This window comes from Pristiophorus japonicus, chromosome 14, assembly GCF_044704955.1.
Source record: "Pristiophorus japonicus isolate sPriJap1 chromosome 14, sPriJap1.hap1, whole genome shotgun sequence".
Lineage (NCBI taxonomy): Eukaryota > Metazoa > Chordata > Chondrichthyes > Pristiophoridae > Pristiophorus > Pristiophorus japonicus.
The window spans coordinates 162,635,811-162,655,023 of NC_091990.1; the positions used below are offsets into that span (position 1 = coordinate 162,635,811).

The 19,213-nt window shown below is 47.1% G+C and overlaps 1 protein-coding gene across 7 annotated transcripts in view; it reads left to right on the forward strand.

Annotated features, from left to right (window-relative positions):
- Positions 1–19,213, forward strand: part of LOC139280179 (oxysterol-binding protein-related protein 8-like) — a 159,925-nt gene that overhangs the window by 133,761 nt on the left and 6,951 nt on the right. For 5 of the 7 annotated variants that reach the window (XM_070899745.1, XM_070899748.1, XM_070899747.1 and 2 more), the window contains 2 exons: positions 1,885–2,005; positions 13,414–13,510. In XM_070899745.1, the coding sequence (XP_070755846.1) occupies positions 1,885–2,005; positions 13,414–13,510 (218 nt within the window). Of the gene's footprint in view, positions 1–520; positions 1,014–1,455; positions 1,523–1,884; positions 2,006–13,413; positions 13,511–19,213 lie in introns of those variants that run through there. The other 2 variants (XM_070899751.1, XM_070899752.1) reach the window with 2 other exon arrangements.

A 19,213-nucleotide genomic window follows, 5' to 3' on the forward strand; every position in this document is an offset into this window, starting at 1 on the left:
TAAGTTGATGCAATGTATTTTAATGTGTTTTTAAGTTGATGCAATGTGTTTTAATGTGTTGGGAGCTGGCTGTATGCTTCACTTTGCAGCCTCAGCTCGCATTGTGTCCCTGGTTACCGTGGCAACCCGTTTTTTTTTGGTGCAGATCAAGGCTCCACCCTCCAAAACTAAAAGACAGGTTAGGCCACGCCAAAATGAAGAAATCCAACGGGGAAACTTAGAACATTTTTTTTTGGCGTATGTGGGCCCCAAAAAAACAGGGGTGACTCTTCACGTACGCCAAAAAAAAGCTTTGGGGAAAATTGAGCCCATATGTATGCAAACAAAAATGCTCCAATTTCTCTAGTCTTTCCTCAACTAAAGCTTCTCATCCTTGGTATCATCTTAGTACATCAGTTCTACACCCTCTCCATGGTTTTGACATCCTTCCAAAACAGGACACAATATTGTAACTGCTGTGTAACCTATATTTTGTATAGATTGTTGCTTTTGTTTTATTCATGAAACTTTTTTTTAACAGCTTTATCAACTTGTACTCCCACTTAAAGATTGGTGTAGCTGAACTCCTGTCTCTCTGTTCTACTGTTAGTTTTTGGGCTACGATTAGACGAGCACTGAGAAAGGAAGAATTTTTAGGAACAGGAAAGGTAATTTGGCTCAACAAAGACCCATAAACTGAACTGGGAATCAACCCCTCGTTCTCGCATATCCCTTCTATGTGTTTTGTTTCTGGGCATGGGCCCATACTCAATGTCTGGGTCTAAACTAAGGCCCAGTGCTAAGTATAGACCCCATATTTAGCACTTCCCATCCCATATTTCCCCTTCAGCACTTTCAGTCCCTTTTTCCCTCAGTGCTCCCACAAACTAATTTCCCTGGGGAGTGCACCTACTTCCCCAGTGACCCCAATAGCCTCCTTTAGTATCCAGAGATCCCACCACACCACAGCTCTCCCAGTCCCCGCTTGAAGACTCCAACCTCCCCCAGTGCCCCTTGAGAGAGAGAATGGAAGACAAAGGGGAATCAAGGGATATGGGGATCGGGCAGGAAAGTGGAGTTGAGGTCGAAGATCAGCCATGATCTTATTGAATGGCAGAACAGGCTCGAGGGGCCTTATGTCCTATTCCTGCTCCAAATTCTTGTGCACTTATGTTCAAAGATTGAGAGAGTGGAACAAAAATAAATACTGAGAGTTAGGCTAACATTACAGTAATAATGGCACTTCAATATCCAGACCAATTATATTAGTAATGTAGTACTAAACAAAATAAACTGTTTGAAGATAAAAGAAAAAAATAATTTTAAAAACTTTCCTTGTGCTGTTTCTTGTCTTTATGTTGTTCTCCCTTCCCTTATATTGCTGCCGTTATATTTATATATTAACTTCTACATTATTTTTCCTTCTCTCTGTGAGCACATATTTACCTGAATTTTTATTTATGTTTTAAACCCTAGACCTTTCTCCTGTGCCTCTACTACCCTCTGCTCAGTTGGAACCCACGTCTCTTGAACTCAGTCCCTGGTCAGTTGAAAATCAGTTCCAAATAGCAATCTTTCAGCCAATCAGAAGACTGAATATTAAAGTTGATCTGGGCCCATCAAATCACAATTATGACTTCCTTTTTTGGATTGCTTATCTGTTATCCAATGGAACATATTAGCTTCTTTTTATACTATGTTTACTTTACACTGTGTTTCAATGTCTTATCTTTCTTATTGGTTAATGCATTATTCTTAATGCTTGCACTATACATGGGTGCAATTATAAGATTTATATGAAGAAAAGAATATTGTATTGGAGCAGCAATGAGTTAGGACTCCCTTTCTCTCCTGCATATATAACTGTAGCTATCTGCATTGCTGACAAGTGCTTTCTGTTAGTAGGTCTTGGTTCAGGAATATATTGGGTGCAAAACCAGTGATTGTCTGGCACCAAACGGGTCACAGAACACAGAGAGCAGTTGTTCAACACCAGAACCAGTACAAGACGACTCATCTGATGAGGGTAGGTACTCTGTTTCTCCGAATGCTCAGAATGAGCTCTTCATTTGTAGCATTGTACCAGGTTCTATGCTATCAGAAGACAATGCCATTAGCCTGAAAGATCCATTGCCTGAGCCCAGTACAGATCATTTACATCAGGTTTAGGCCATCTTGGTGAAGATCACCTGCCATCATCCTAGGGGGCCGAAATTGATATAGGCCTCCGCTCGCCCAGGTGTCGCCCAAAGGACCACCAATGGCCACCGAGGTCCCTGACGGTTCCTTGGGCAGGATTTTCATCACGCAGGTCTCTCGCAAATCTGCGATGTACACCGCCAGTCTAGGCGGCAGCCTGCGGGAGCTTTCATTCTCGACAGTAAAGGCGCTTGCCGCCCAAGTGCCGCCGACAGTGGAGTCAAGCTCAGGGAGGGTCGTAGAACTAAAAAAATAAAAAGCATCAAAAACAAAAAAAAAACATTTGACAACCTTCAGGGGGACTCCATCCAGGTAATTACCTGTAAAGAAATAATTTAAATAAACTCCACTAACCTTTTTTACAACATCTTCACACTTACTGTTGAGGACAGAGCTGCCTGCACTCAGCGGTCTGCCGCCGACTCCCGCCCGCACCAATCTGGCATCTCGGCAGGCGGGAGTCTACTTACGCAGCTCTTCCCTCCCGCCCGCTCCAGGCCACGATGAAAGTGGCACTGGGCGGTTCGACCAGAGGAATGTTGGCGGTAAGGCCATCAATTTCGGCCCCTAGGTATATGATGGTTTACCTGCAAAGGGACAACCGTCGCAAAACATTTAAGGAAATTGAGCATAATGAACTGTAAAAATGGATGAGGCCCTCAGTGGGTAATCACACCGCCCAGTGTGGAACTGAACCATGCATAGCAGAAAAGCCCTCCGTTTATTCTGTGCTAAGTTAGTTGATCTCAGGATTTGGGGAGTTACAGCTGGCCCTGGTGTAGGGAAAGGAAAAGTCATCCAGGGTTCCTAGTTCTGATCGTTATCCGGTGACCCACTGGGAAATGCATATATGTACAATTAGTGAATACAAGACCAAGCTCAGTTGTCATGGTCCCCATAAATGTACAGACTGCTTACACTAGGTTAGAATTTCCCCAGGGGTTCTCCGCATTTCCCATTGTAACTTCAGCGGGGGATCAGTGGGGAAACCCGGACAATGGGAAAACCAATTTTTTTTTTTTTTTACACCATTTCTCCAAGGTTCTGCCAATCAGTTGCCGAAGTTAAAATGGGAGATCAGGTGAATCCCTGAAGCAATTCTACCCCCAAAGTGTCTAGGCTTACATATGAAGTATGGACAGTCAGGCAAGGTACTCCTCTGTGACCACTAAAATTTACACAGAAAAAGTTTGATGCCTATGCAGTTTGGATCTCAGATTATAGCAATTACTGCTAGGGGCCAAAATTGCCCCTTTCCTTAAGGCCTGTTACCACTACAAATTGGTGGCCATGCTGCGGAGCGGAGTGGAGTGGAGTGGAATGGCTGCTGCTAGCCCAATTGCCCTCCCACTCTTGCCCCCCCCCCCCCCCCCCCCACCCCCGACGGTGATATTCCCCATGGAAAATCGTCGGCCCGCCCAGAGGTGCCAACACAACCTTTTCCCCGGTGGTCCAGTGAGGCTGTGGCCTTTTGTAGTGGTGGTGCAGCTTCCCTTAAAGGGGAGGGCTCACTGTCGCTGCCGCCATGTTTTTTCTTTTGCCGGCCGACAGTTATGCCCTCGGGTTCAGCCGGGCCGCCAACAGGCAGCCCAGCACCCCCTCTTGGGTGGCAGGCCGCTAGCCCAGCCGAAACCCTCCCTGGTGGCCCAGTGGACTGAAGTTTAAAAAGCGCGAAGGCGCTCCCCTTTAAGTGAAGGGGAGGGCCGTGGTGAGGCGCCGCGCGGGTTTCGAGGCAGGCCCACTGTCAAAATGGCCCTGATTGACAGCGGAGCAGAAGTCCGCTCTGAACCCGCCTCCTTGTCAGTTTCTCAACTGTTTGAGTCTGTGTGCGGATCGCAGACCTGTCAATTAAGTGGCTGAAGAGGTCATTTAAAGGTATTTAAAAGGATTTTACCCAGGCACTTGCCATTTTTACCAAGTTTTTAACGAGTTTGCCGTCCCTCAGGTTTCACAACAGATCAGTGTGTCAGGTTGTCAGCGACTCTCCATTGCTTTGGCTAGTTGACAGCTGCAGAAGTGGTATAAAAGCTACCATTTCACAGCTGTTCGCTTTCCAATGTCAGAAGCTGAAACCTTCAGGATTTGGAAGAGACTTTTGAACTGTATGCAGTTTAGAAGTGTTTGCAGTAAACTCCCTATTCACTGTCACCTCCTTGGAGCAAGCTCTCACCATTGACAGATTGCTTCTATTCCAGCAGCATCGGTGCCCTTGAAATAATCTCACGTTGGTCCTCAGAAACTCACCACGATCAGTGCCAACACCAACATCACTAATCACACCTTCATCAACAACACCAACCTTCTCCGTAATCACCTGATGCTGCACAGGACACAGGGCATCAGCACCCGACCACATTGCTGCCAGGGCCAGGGATGGCCTCACCACAGCCACATTTACTTCACTTCACGCTATACACCCTGGCTGCCACAAGATGCACCAGGTTGGCACTACCCCACACCAACACCATAAAGCAATACGCAAGCCATTCCTTTAACACTCATCACCATTGTGCAGGGTGCCCTTATGTCAGACCATTCACAACAACTCACTAAGACACTTCCAAAGGAGCACACAAATCTATCCAAGAATACAAAGTGTTCAACATAAAGATTTCAATGTTTGACAACACATTAGCAGAAACTTTACATGAATATTGGCTAAAACACCCAAGTGCTGTGTGTTGTTAGTTGCTATGATTGGACAAGGATGATAGGGGATGGGTGACCACCAGGCAGAGCAGGAGTATAGGGTATTGGTATTGGTAAGGCCGCACCTGGAGTACTGCGTGCAGTTTTGGTCACCTTACTTAAGGAAGGATATACTGGCTTTGGAGCGGGTACAGAGACGATTCACTAGGCTGATTCCGGAGATGAGGGGGTTACCTTATGATGATAGATTGAGTAGACTGGGTCTTTACTCCTTGGAGTTCAGAAGGATGAGGGGTGATCTTATAGAAACATTCAAAATAATGAAAGGGATAGATAAGATAGAGGCAGAGAGGTTGTTTCCACTGGTAGGGGAGACTGGAACTAGGGGGCACAGCCTCAAAATACGGGGGAGCCAATTTAAAACCGAGTTGAGAAGGAATTTCTTCTCCCAGAGGGTTGTGAATCTGTGGAATTCTCTGCCCAAGGAAGCAGTTGAGGCTAGCTCATTGAATGTATTCAAGTCACAGATAGATTTTTAACCAATAAGGGAATTAAGGGTTACGGGGAGCAGGCGGGTAAGTGGAGCTGAATCCACGGCCAGATCAGCCATGATCTTGTTGAATAGCGGAGCAGGCTCGAGGGGCTAGATGGCCTACTCCTGTTCCTAATACTTATGTTCTTATGTTCTTATGAGTAGGAAGGCAGTGCAGGAGTCCCCTGCGGTCATCTCCTTCCAAAACAGATATACCGCTTTGGATATTGTTGGGGGAGATGGCCCACCAAGGGAAGGCAGCAGCAGCCAAGTTCATGGCACTGTGGGTGACTCTTCTGCACAGGAGGGCAGGAAAAAGTGGAAGAGCTATAGTGGCGGGGGATTCTATTGTAAGGGGGATAGATAGGCGTTTCTGCGGTCGCAACCGAGACTCCAGAATGGTATGTTGCCTCCCTGGTGCAAGGGTCAAGGATGTCTCGGAGCGACTGCAGGGCATTCTGGAGCAGGAGGGTGAACAGCCAGTTGTCGTGGTGCATATAGGTACCAACGATATAGGTAAAAAGTGGGATGAGGTCCTACAAGCTGAATTTAGGGAGCTAGGAGTTAAATTTAAAAGTAGGACCTCAAAGGTAGTAATCTCAGGATTGCTACCAATGCCACGTGCTAGTCAGAGTAGGAATTGCAGGATAGCTCAGATGAATACGTGGCTTAAGGAGTGATGCAAGAGGGAGGGATTCAAATTCCTGGGACAGTGGAACCGGTTCTGGGGAGGTGGGACCAGTACAAACTGGACAATCTCCACCTGGGCAGGACCGGAACCAATGTCCTAGGGGAAGTGTTTGCTAGTGCTGTTGGAGAGGGGTTAAACTAATATGGCAGGGGGATGGGAATCTATGCAGGGAGACAGAGGGAAATAAAATGGGGGCAGAAGCAAAAGATAGAAAGGAGAATAGTAGAGGACAGAGAAACCCAAGGCAAAAATCAAAAAGGGCCACATTACAGCAAAATTCTAAAGGGACAAAGACAAGCTTGAAGGCTCTGTGCCTCAATGCGAAGAGTATTCGTAATAAGGTGGATGAATTAACTGCGCAGGCAGCTATTAACGATTATGGTATAATTGGGATTACGGAGACATGGCTCCAGGGTGACCACGGCCAGATCAGCCATGATCTTGTTGAATGGCAGAGCAGGCTCGCGGGGCTAGATGGCCTACTCCTGTTCCTAATTCTTATGTTCTTATGTAAGGCTGGGAACTCAACATCCAGGGGTATTCAACATTCAGGAAGGATAGACAGAAAGGAAAAGGAGGTGGGGTAGCGTTGCTGGTTAAAGAGGAAATTAATGCAACAGTAAGAAAGGACATTAGCTTGGATGATGTGGAATCTGTATGGGTAGAGCTGCGGAATACCAAAGGGCAGAAAATGCTAGTGGGAGTTGTGTACAGACCACCAAACAGTAGTAGTGAGGTTGGGGATGGCATCAAACTGGAAATTAGGGATGTGTGCAATAAAGGTACAGCAATTATCATGGGAGACATTAATCTACATATAGATTTGGCTAACCAAGCTGATAGCAATGCGGTGGAGGAGGATTTCCTGGAGTGTATTAGGGATGGCTTTCTAGACCAATATGTCGAGGAACCAACTAGAGAGCTGGCCATCCTAGACTGGTTGTTGTGTAATGAGAGAGGACTAATTAGCAATCTTGTTGTGCGAGGCCCCTTGGGGAAGAGTGACCATCATATGGTAGAATTCTTTATCAAGATGGAGATTGACAGTGTTAATTCAGAGACTAGGGTCCTGAACTTAAGGAAAGGTAACTTTGATGGTATGAGACGTGAATTGGCTAAGATAGACTGGAAAATGATACTTAAAGGGTTGACAGTGGATAGGCAATGGCAGACATTTATAGATTACGTGGATGAACTTCAACAATTGTACATCCCTGTCTGGGGTAAAAATAAAACGGGGAAGGTAGCTCAACCGTGGCTAACAAGGGAAATTAGGGATGGTGAAGAGGCATATAAATTGGCCAGAAAAAGCAGCAAACCTGAGGACTGGGAGAAATTTAGAATTCAGCAGAGGAGGACAAAGGTTTTAATTAGGAGGGGGAAAACAGAGTATGAGAGAAAGCTTGCAGGGAACATAAAAACTGACTGCAAAAGCTTCTATAGATATGTGAAGAAAAAAAGATTAGTGAAGACCAACGTAGGTCCTTTGCAGTCAGAATCAGGTGAATTTATAATGGGGAACAAAGAAATGGCAGACCAATTGAACAAATACTTTGGATCTGTCTTCACTAAGGAAGACACAAATAACCTTCCGGAAATACCAGGGATTCGAGGGTCTAGCGAGAAGAAGGAACTGAAGGAAATCCTTATTAGTCAGGAAATTGTGTTCGGGAAATTGATGGGATTGAAGGCAGATAAATCCCCAGGGCCTGATAGGCTGCATCCCAGAGTACTTAATTAAGTGGCTCTAGAAATAGTGGATGCACTGGTGATCATTTTCCAACATTCTATTGACTCTGGATCAGTTCTTATGGACTGGAGGATAGCTAATGTAACACCACTTTTTAAAAAAGGAGGGAGCGAGAAAACAGGGTATTATAGACCGGTTAGCCTGACATCGGTGGTGGGGAAAATGTTGGAATCAATTATTAAAGATGAAATAGCAGCGCGTTTGGAAAGCTGTGACAGGATCGGTCCTAGTCAGCATGGATTTATGAAAGGGAAATCATGCTTGACAAATCTCCTAGAATTATTTGAGGATGTAACTAGTAGAGTGGACAAGGGAGAACCAGTGGATGTGATGTATTTGAACTTTCAAAAGGCTTTTGACAAGGTCCCACACAAGAGATTAGTGGGCAAAATTAAAGCACATGGTATTGGGGGTAATGTACAGACGGGATAGAGAACTGGTTGGCAGACAGGAAGCAGAGAGTCGGAATAAACGAATCCTTTTCAGAATGGTAGGCAGTGACCAGTGGGGTGCCGCAGGGTTCAGTGCTGGGACCTCAGCTATTTACAATATACAATGATTGATTTAGATGAAGGAATTGAATGTAGTATCTCCAAGTTTGCAGATGACACTAAGCTGGGTGGCGGTGTGAGCTGTGAGGAGGATGCTAAGAGGCTGCAAAGTGACTTGGACAGGTTAGGTGAGTGGGCAAATGCATGGTAGATGCAGTATAATGTGGATAAATGTGAAGTTATCCACTTTGGTGGCAAAAACAGGAAGACAGAATATTATCTGAATGATGACAGATTAGGAAAAGGGGAGGTGCAACGAGACCTGGGTGTCATGGTTCATCAGTCATTGAAGTTTGGCAAGCAGGTACAGCAGGCGGTGAAGAAGGCAAATGGCATGTTGGCCTTCATAGCTAGAGGATTTGAGTATGGGAGCAGGGAGGTCTTACTGCAGTTGTACAGAGCCTTGGTGAGGCTACACCTAGAATATTGTGTTCAGTTTTGGTCTCCTAATCTGAGGAAGGACATTCTTGCTATTGAGGAAGTACAGCGAAGGTTCACCAGATTGATTCCCGGGATGGCAGGACTGACATATGAGGAAAGACTGGATCAACTGGGCTTGTATCCACTGGAGTTTAGAAGAATGAGAGGGGATCTCATAGAAACATATAAAATTCTGACGGGATTGGACAGTTAGAGGCAGGAAGAGTGTTCCCGTTGCTGGGGAGTTCTAGAACCAGGGGTCACAGTCTAAGGATAAGGGGTAAGCCATTTAGGACCGAGATGAGGAGAAACTTCTTCATTCAGAGAGTGGTTAACCTGTGGAATTCTCTACCGCAGAAAGTTGTTGAGGCGAGTTCGTTAGATATATTCAAAAGGGAGTTAGATATGGCCCTTACGGCCAAAGGGGTATGGAGAGAAAGCAGGAAAGAGGTACTGAGGTTGAATGATCAGCCATGATCTTAATGAACAGCGGTGCAGGCTCGAAGGGCCGAATGGCCTGTTCCTGCACCTAATTTCTATGTTTCTATGAGGGTGAACATGAGGGGTGGCTCGTGAGATGGGGAAGTGATAATGTAGATAGAGAGAGCGGGATGGGTAGAGGTGCAAGGTTAGTTGGTGTGAGCATGGATGTGCAGGAGTTGGGTAGAGTGATAGGGAAGGAGTGGCACCAGCACGATGAGGTTGAGAATGGCTTTGCAATAAAGTTTCATAACCTACTGAGATCATTTAAAGGTTTGTGCCACTGCATCTAGGTCCTTCTGACAACGTCCCTGCTTGTGCTCTCCTGTGCAATGTGCAACCAGGCTGCGTTGGTGTCTTGAGGAGGTCTCTTCTGTCCATTGGAAGGGAAGAGAACCTCCCTGCGTGCTGTGACTCCATCCATAAGCATCTGGAGGGAGTCATGGGAAAGCTTAGTGCAGCCATGCACCTTTGTGAACTACTTGTCAGTGTTTGCAGCACCTCAATGCTGTAGAACACGGACAGAAGAACTGTCAAAAAAAAGTTGGCCATGGTCCCTTTAAGGAAACCGGTTGATGACACGTCATCAGATGAGGTCATGTCGTCGTGGAGCAGGTGGAGGATGGTGACGAACTTTTGGGGGCAGCCGAAACAGAGGAGGATGCTCCATAGTCCCTCGCAAGCCGTGATCCTGACCAACGGATCCATTACAGACCCAATCCACGTCCGGACCGGGGTCAAGCTGGGCTGCACCATCGCGCCAAATCTCTTCTCAATCTTCTTCGCTACAATGCTCCACCTCACACTCAACAAGCTCCCTGCTGCAGTGGAACTAAACTACAGAACCAATGGGAACCCGTTCCACCTTCGTCACCTCCAGGCCAGATCCAAGACCGTCCCATCCTCTGTCGTCGAACTACAGTACGCGAAAAACGCTTGCGTCTGCGCACATTCAGAGACTGAACTCCAAGTAATCGTCAACATCTTCACTGAGGCATACGAAAGCATGGGCCTTACACTAAACATCCGTAAGACAAAGGTCCTCCACCAACCTGACCCCACCACACAGCACTACCCCCCCCAGTCATCAAGATCCACGCCATGGCCCTGGACAACGTGGACCACTTTCCATACCTCGGGAGCCTATCAACAAGGGCAGACATCGACGACGAGATTCAACCTTCGGCCGCCTGAGGAAAAGAGTGTTCGAAGATCAGGCCCTCAAATTTGCCACCAAGCTCATGGTCTAAGGGCCGTAATAATACCCGCCCTCCTGTATGGCTCAGAGACGTGGACCATATACAGTAGACACCTCAAATCGCTGGAGAAATACCACCAACGATGTCTCCGCAAGATCCTGCAAATCCCCTGGGGGGGGCAGACGCACCAACATTAGCGTCCTCGACCAGGCCAACATCCCCAGCATCGAAGCACTGACCACACTCGACCAGCTCCCCTGTGCGGGCCACATTGTTCGCATGCCTGACACAACACTCCCAAAGCAAGCGCTCTACTTGGAACTCCTACACGGCAAGCGAACCCCAGGAGGGCAGAGGAAACGTTTCAAGGACACCCTCAAAGCCTCCCTGATAAAGTGCAACATCCCCACTGACACCTGGGAGTCCCTGGCCAAAGACCGCCCTAAGTGGAGGAAGTGCATCCGGGAGGGCGCTGAGCACCTCGAGTCTCATCGCCAAGGGCAACCAAGCGCGGGCAGCGGAAAGAGCGTGTGGCAAACCAGTCCCACCCACCCTTTCCTTCAACGACTGTCCCACCTGTGACAGAGACTGTAATTCCCGTATTGGACTATTCAGCCACCTATTCGAGTGGAAGCAAGTCTTCCTTGATTTCGAGGGATTGCCTATGATGATGATGATGATGTATAACAGTAGCAAGACTTCCCTGCTTTTATACTCCATCCCCTTTGCAATAAAGGCCAAGATTCCATTGGCCTTTCTCACCACTTGCTGTACCTGCATACTATCCTTTTGTGTTTCATGTACCAGAACCCTCAGGTCCCGCTGTACTGCGGCACTTTGCAATCTTTCTCCATTTAAATAATAACTTGCTCTTCGATTTTTTTTTTCTGTACATAACCTCACACTTTCTAACATTATACTCCATCTGCCAAATTTTTGCTCACTCGCTTAGCCTGTATATGTCCTTTTGCAGGTTTTTTGTGTCCTCCTCACACATTGCTTTTCCTCCCATCGTTGTATCGTCAGCAAACTTGGCTACGTTACACTCAGTCCCTTCATCCAAGTCGTTAATATAGATTGTAAATAGTTGGGGTCCCAGCACTGATCCCTGCGGCACCCCACTAGTTACTGGTTGCCAAACCGAGAATGAACCATTTATCCCGACTCTCGAATGGCAGAGCAGGCTGAAGGGGCCAAATGCCCTACTCCTGCTCCTATTTCTATGTTCTTATGCTGTATTTACACTGTAAATCTGCCGGCAGCACGTAAATGTAAATGAGGCAATGTTTGTCCCTCTAGCACTGTAGAGAGTACCTGTGTGATTTACCCGCATAAGTGACATGAGGAAAATCTGTTTTTACGCAACGAGTGGTTAGGATCTGGAATGCACTGCCTGAAACAGTGGTGGAGGCAGACTCAATCATGGCTTTCAAAAAGGAAGTGGATAAGTACCTGAAGGAAATTAATTTGCAGGACTACGAGGAAATGGTGTGGGAGTGGGACTAGCTGAAGTGCTCTTGCAGAGAAGCGACACGGGCTCGACAGGCCGAATGGCCTCCTTGTGTGCTATAACCATTCTATGGTTCTATGTATGATGCTGGTGGTGGATAATCCAATTGTACCTGTTGAGCACTCAAACCACTGCCCTGATTGCTCAGGTAAAGGCATATCCCAGTATTGGACTGTCATAAAGGCCACTGGTCCCTGGTTGAATTCGCATTCTGTGCTGGATTATCTGATCCCAGAGAGGGCATGAGTTGGGTTGCTACAGTTGGTCAGCACCAGAGCACAGGAGGGCAATGATCAGCCAGAGTTTGCAGTCTTGACTGCCATCCAGTGTCTCCTGCTAGATAATGTGTATATGGGAACAACAGGTGCAGGCAGATAAGATCAGGCTTGCTTGTGATTCCCTTTGCAGTTGATCATCCCACTGACAATCATTGTCTAGGCTGAGACATGAAGAATGGGCACTTGGGCAAGGAACTGGAGAGCAGCTGGCACCTGTGAAACTGTTAGCCAGTGCCTTAACAACAACTTGCATTTATATAGCATCTAACGTAGTAAAACGTCCCAAGCTTCACAGGAGCATTATAAAGCAGAATTTGACACTGAGCCATGTAAGGAGATATTAGGTCAGATGATCAAAAGCTTGGTCAAATAGCTAGGTTTTAAAGAGCATCTTAAAGGAAGATAGAGAGCCAGAGTGGTTTAAGGAGGGAATTTCTGAGCTTAGGGCCTTGGCAGCTGAAGGCCACTCATGGTAGAGTGATTAAAATCGGGGATGCTCAGAAGACCAGAATTAGAGGAGCGCCGATATCTCGGATGGTTGTGGGGCTGGAGGAGATTACAGAGATAGGGAGGGGTGAGGCCATAGAGATTTGAAAACATGGAAGATAATAAAATTGAGACGTTGCTTAACTGGGAGCCAATGTAGTTCAGCGAGCACAGGGGTGATGGGTGAACGGGACTTGGTGCGAGTTAGGTCATGGGCAGCTGAGTTTTGGATCACCTCTAGTTTACAGAGGGTAGAATGTGGGAGGCCAGCCAGGAGTCCATTGGAATAGTCAAGTCTAGAGGTAACAAAGGATGAGGGCTTCAGCAGCAGATGAGCCAAGGTTGGGCGGTGTCCAGAGGTGGAAATAGGCTCTTAGTTGTGGCATGGATATGTAGTCAAAAGCTCATTTCGGGGTCAAATATAACACCAAGGTGGCGAACAGTCTGGTTCAGCCTCCGTGCCAGTGAGAGGGATGGAGTTGGGGGCTGAAAACAATGGCTTTGGTTTTCCCAATATTTACAGAGAGCAGGAGAGAGATTTGGAGAAATGAAAGAAGCAGGAATGTGGAAGTGATTTAACATGCTGTGAATGGGTGGAAAAATAAGGAGATTGAGGCTTCAAATTACTGACTAATTGTTGAGTTTCACTGATGGTTTGAAGCTGATCTGTAATGTGCAATTTCTTGCAGGGTTGCTGTGTTCCAGGTGCAGAAAGGGAATGAATGAGCTAACAAATATTCACACAACCATCCAATCTATACAGAGGACACAGCAGGAAATTCACAGGTAAAGACGCAGGCAGTTTGTGGCATCCTTTAACACCCTGTATCTGTATAAGTGAGTAAAAAGGAATAGTTTACCCCTTTCTGGTACCATATAGCTCAGTGTTAGCTTGGGGTTTGATCATGTGACATTTGATTATACAGGTAGTTTGAAAATGTTATTGCACTGAGCAGCCGATCTGTCACAGTCTGTCCCATCCTACTCACTGAGCAAGTGTGGACAGCTCTATTTGACATCGTTCCTACTCCAAGGTTCTGGGACTGTTGTCGTGGTTCACAAACCTTTCAGAGATGTGCAGACTAATGCAAAGGAAATGCAGACAATGCTTCAGTCTGACCCTCTGACACTGCCTTAGCTTGAGCTGTGGAGGAGAAAAAAAGTCAAACCGATGGAGCGAGCGAGAAGTCCCGTATGTGTAAAACAGCCCTTTAAACACCGGGGGGAGGGGTGGGGGGGTTGTGAGGCTGAAAGAGATTACAGAGATAGGGAGGGGTGAGGCCATGGAGGGATTTGTAAACAATTATGGGAATTTTGAAATCGAGGCATTGCATAACCGGGAGCCAAAGTAGGTCAGCGAGCACAGGTGTGATGGGTGATTGGGACTTGGTGCAAGTTAGGACACGGGCTGCCGAGTTTTGGATGATCTCAAGTTTACGTAGGGTAGAATGTGGGAGGCCAGTCAGGAGTGCGTTGGAGTAGTCAAGTCAAGAGGTAACAAAGATATGGATGAGGGCTTCAGCAGCAGATGAGCTGAGGCAAGGGCGGAGGCAGGCGATGTTATGGAGGTGGAAATAGGTGGTTTTAGTTATGTTGCAGATATGTGGCCAGAAGCTCATTTCAGGGTCAAATATGACACCAAGGTTGCGAACAGTCTGGTTCAGCCTCAGGCAGATGCTCGGGAGAGGGATGGAGTCGGTGGCTGGAGAACACAGTTTGTGGCGGGAACCAAAGAGAATGGCTTTGGTCTTCCCAATATTTAATGATGGGGATTTAATAATGGGAAATGTGGAAATGGCTGAGACCTTAAACAATTATTTTGCTTCAGTCTTCACAGTGGAAGACACAAAAACCATGCCAAAAATTGCTGGTCATGGGAATGTGGGAAGGGAGGACCTTGAGACAATCACTATCACTAGGGGGATAGTGCTGGACAGGCTAATGGGACTCAAGGTAGACAAGTCTCCTGGTCCTGATGAAATGCATCCCGGGGTATTAAAAGAGATGGCGGAAGTTATAGCAGATGCATTCGTTATAATCTACCAAAATTCTCTGGACTCTGGGGAGGTACCATCGGATTGGAAAGCAGCTAATGTAACACCTCTGTTTAAAAAAGGGGGCAGACAAAAGGTAGGTCACTATAGGCCAGTTAGTTTTACAGCTGTAGTGGGGAAAATGCTTGAAGCTATCATTAAGGAAGAAATAGTGGGACATCTAGATAGGAATAGTGCAATCAAGCAGACGCAACATGGATTCATGAAGGGGAAATCATATTTAACTAATTTACTGGAATTCTTTGAGGATATAACGAGCATGGTGAATAGAGGTGTACCGATGGATGTGGTGTATTTAGATTTCCAAAAGGCATTCGATAAGGTGCCACACAAAAGGTTACTGCAGAAGATAAAGGTACGCGGAGTCAGAGGAAATATATTAGCATGGATCGAGAATTGGCTGGCGAACAGAAAGCAGAGAGTCGGGATAAATGGGTTATTTTCGGGTTGGAAATCGGTGGTTAGTGGTGTGCCACAGGGATCGGTGCTGGGACCACAACTGTTTACAATATACATAGATGACCTGGAAGAGGGGACAGAGTGTAGTGTAACAACATTTGCAGATGACACAAAGATTAGTGGGAAATCGGGTTGTGTAGAGGACACAGAGAGGCTGCAAAGAGATTGAAATAGATTAAGCGAATGGGCTATGGTTTGGCAGATGGAATTCAATGTAGGAAAATGTGAGGTCATCCACCTTGGGAGAAAAAAAAACCAGTAAAAGGGAATATTATTTGAATGGGGAGAAATTACAACATGCTGAGATGCAAAAGGACCTGGGGGTCCTTGTGCATGAATCCCAAAAAGTTAGTTTGCAGGTGCAGCAGGTAATCAGGAAGGCGAATGGAATGTTGGCCTGCATTGCGAGAGGGATGGAGTACAAAAGCAGGGAGGTCCTGCTGCAACTGTACAGGGTATTGGTGAGGCCGCACCTGGAGTACTGCATGCAGTTTTGGTCACCTTACTTAAGGAAGGATATACTAGCCTTGGAGGGGGTACAGAGACGATTCACTAGGCTGATTCCGGAGATAAGGGGGTTACCTTATGATGATAGATTGCGTAGACTGGGTCTTTACTCGTTGGAGTTCAGAAGGATGAGGGGTGATCTTATAGAAACATTCAAAATAATGAAAGGGATAGACAAGATAGAGGCAGAGAGGTTGTTTCCACTGGTTGGGGAGACTAGAAATAGGGGGCACAGCTCAAAATACGGGGGAGCCAATTTAAAACCGAGTTGAGAAGGAATTTCTTCTCCCAGAGGGTTGTGAATCTGTGGAATTCTCTGCCCAAGGAAGCAGTTGAGGCTAGCTCATTGAATGTATTCAAATCACAGATAGATAGATTTTAAACCAATGAGGGAATTAAGGGTTATGGGGAGCGGGCGGGTAAGTGGAGCTGAGTCCACGGCCAGATCAGCCATGATCTTGCTGAATGGCGGAGCAGGCTCGAGGGGCTAGATGGCCTACTCCTGTTCCTAATTCTTATGTTCTTATGTTCTTAATCGGAGAAAATTTCTGCTCATGCAGTACTAGATGTCAGCCAAGCAGTCTTGCAATTTAGAGACCATGGAGGGGTTGAGAGACGTGGTGGTGAGGTAGAGTTGGATGTCATCAGCGTACATGTGGAAACTGACTTTGTGTTTTTGGATAATGTCACCAAGGGGCAACATGTAGATGAGAAATAGGAGGGGGCCAAGGATGGATCCTTGGGGGACACCAGAGGTAAGGATGCGGGAGTGGGAACATGCCACAGTTGCCAAGCACTTGTAACCAATCATAATCCACTAACAAAAATCTTAGTGGGTAATTTTTTTTTAACAATTTTAGCTAATTTCCAGACAACGGGAAGATAATATGATAGGGGTCATTCAAAGCATCACTGCAATTCCCTACTTCCCGCATTCTCCCAGGTGTTTGCAGCAATATCCAGGAGATTCATTTTTGATTCTGGGAAACTCCCGGACAATCCAGGAGGGTTGGCAACTCTAGAGTGTATCGACAGCAAAAACTGGTGGGTTTAAAAAAACCTACAAAATGTCACTGAGGTCTAATTGCTACAGCCTATCATCAATGTTCCTGCCAAGCTGTGCCTGACTGGACCGGCTTTTCCAAATGTGAAATTTCGCACATGCGCGAAACGTTGATGGGGCGATGCAGCCTGTTAAAGGGACCGCACACCCAAAAAACCATCAGGTGATCATTGTCTGTCACGGCTCTCATTACTTGCTTTGCTCATTTAGCTCTTTTTAATTATGCAGCCTCAAGAACATGATCATGTGAATTATTCTTAATATTGCATTTGCGTTGCTGCACTGAGTGCTGTTTGAGGGTTTGTTGTACATCAATGCCGTGTTGTGATGTGAAACCATTCTAAACCTCAATTCTCAGGATGGGATTAGGACAGAAGAGTTCGGCTTGTGTGTGACAACGGATCAGGGTGTTTTTATGTTCTTATATATTCAAGACAGAGGTTGATCATTTGGGGGGAATTAAGGGATAAGGCGATACTGCAGGAAGGTGGAGTTGAGGTCGAAGATCAGCCATGATCTTGTTGAATGGTGGAGCAGGCTCGAGGCAGCAGCACCTTCTGGTGTACCGGTAAGGTGTGTACAGTATAAGGGTACATTCAATGTGGCATAACAGTGTTACAGACATCACACAGTAAACAGGCATGCATACACAACAATACTCCCCCGAGCATTTTTCATATTGTCATGACCAGGGGAGGTGATCAGTGGTGGTCTGTGGGAGGTTGTGGTGAGGGTTGTGTGGTTGTCAGGTGTGATCCCTGTGCTTGAGGCTGGCCTCATACGTTTCCCCTCCCTCACACACAAACTAAGTGGGTGTCACTGTTGTGGGATCCTTCGGGGAGGTAGCCACAGCAGCAGTGGGTGGTGTGTATACATTGTGATGGGGGTAGTTGTGGGGTGGTGGGCAGGGTGGGCTCCTTGTCCACTAATTGGGATGATGGTCAGGTCATCCCAGGGTTTGCCAGGGATGCTGGAGGGTATTGGCCTCATACTCCTGGTGTTGGCCCTGGTGGCCAGGGGTTGTAGGGCTGGTCTGGTGCAGGTTGCCATTGGTGGTGGCTGGGCTGCCCATTGACCACTGTCCATGTAGTGGGTCTGCTCCCACTGCCTGTGTGTGTGTCCTGCAAGGGGCATCACATTCGTTCCAAAGGTCCAGGCTACATGGTCAGGTAGCCTGCTGGACCTGGGGGTATCCCACAGTGGGATTCCATTGGCATCAGCATGGTCCCTGTAGGACCCAATGTACTTTGGCAATGTCCTACCGGTATACATGACACCTTGGCTCTGATGCTCCTCCATGCTCATCCATGCTCACTGGTGGCATGGCGGTGGCCATTTTGATTACAAGTGTTTCTTCTTGTGCTGCTGGTGCTGCAGCCATTTCCTGGCTTTCCTGCAGGAGGGCTGTGGTGGTCTTTTCTTCCACAGCGCCACTTCGCCTGATGTGGACCCGGTTCATCCAATTCCTGCCCAGCAGTGTGGGACCGTCGCCGGCTACAATCCACAGGGGGAGTTTGTTCAACACGCCGCCCTGGGAGACCTGGATGTCTACACTGTCAACGATTTGGATTTTACCTTTGGTATAGGTGAGCAGCTTTGCCTGGACAGGACACAGTTTTGGTCGAGTGGCAGGATTCATCCAAATTTTTTCAAAGGTCATTTGGCTCATCACAGACTGGCTCGCCCCTGTGTCGATCTCCATGGAGACTGGACCCCATCGATGTCCACTTCCATCATCCACGGAGAACTTCCGGTGGAGCAGGTAAAGATTCCATACCCTTCTTCCAGGATTTGAGCAGCTTCATCTTTATCTGTGTCGGAGCCCCGGTGATCAGCCAACTCATCAGAGACACAGTGAGTACAGCCTTTTCTGCACATTCTCTGAAGGTGCCCTTTCTCTTTGCAGCCTTTGCTTGCATAGTCTTTGTAGCGGCACTGGTGGGCCCTGTGGTTTCCTCCACAGCGCCAGCACGGGGCCATCCGGTTTGCCCCATGTGGCGGACTCAGGGTTGCGGGACTCGGGGCAGCATTTCTGCCTTCAGAAGTATCCATGCGGTGCACTGCGCTTTCCGGTTTAGAGTCCTGGGTCAGTATTCGCCTGGAGTCGCTGGCTGGAACCATGTCGGCCTGGCTCACTTGAACTGCTTTCTGCAGGGTGACCGTGATGTCATCCGAGAGCAATTTGTGTAGGAGACCTTCGTGGCCGATTCCGATGACAAATATGTCCCTTAGTGCTTCATTAAGGTGGGCGGTAAAATTACGCGGTGCAGCTAGTCTTCTTAAGTGTGCAGCATACATGGCAATTTCTTGGCCCTCAGGTCGCCGGTAAGTTTAGAACCGGTGCCTGGCTGTGAGGATGCTTTCTTTCGGTTTTAGTTGTTCCTGTATGATTGTTACAAGTTCTTC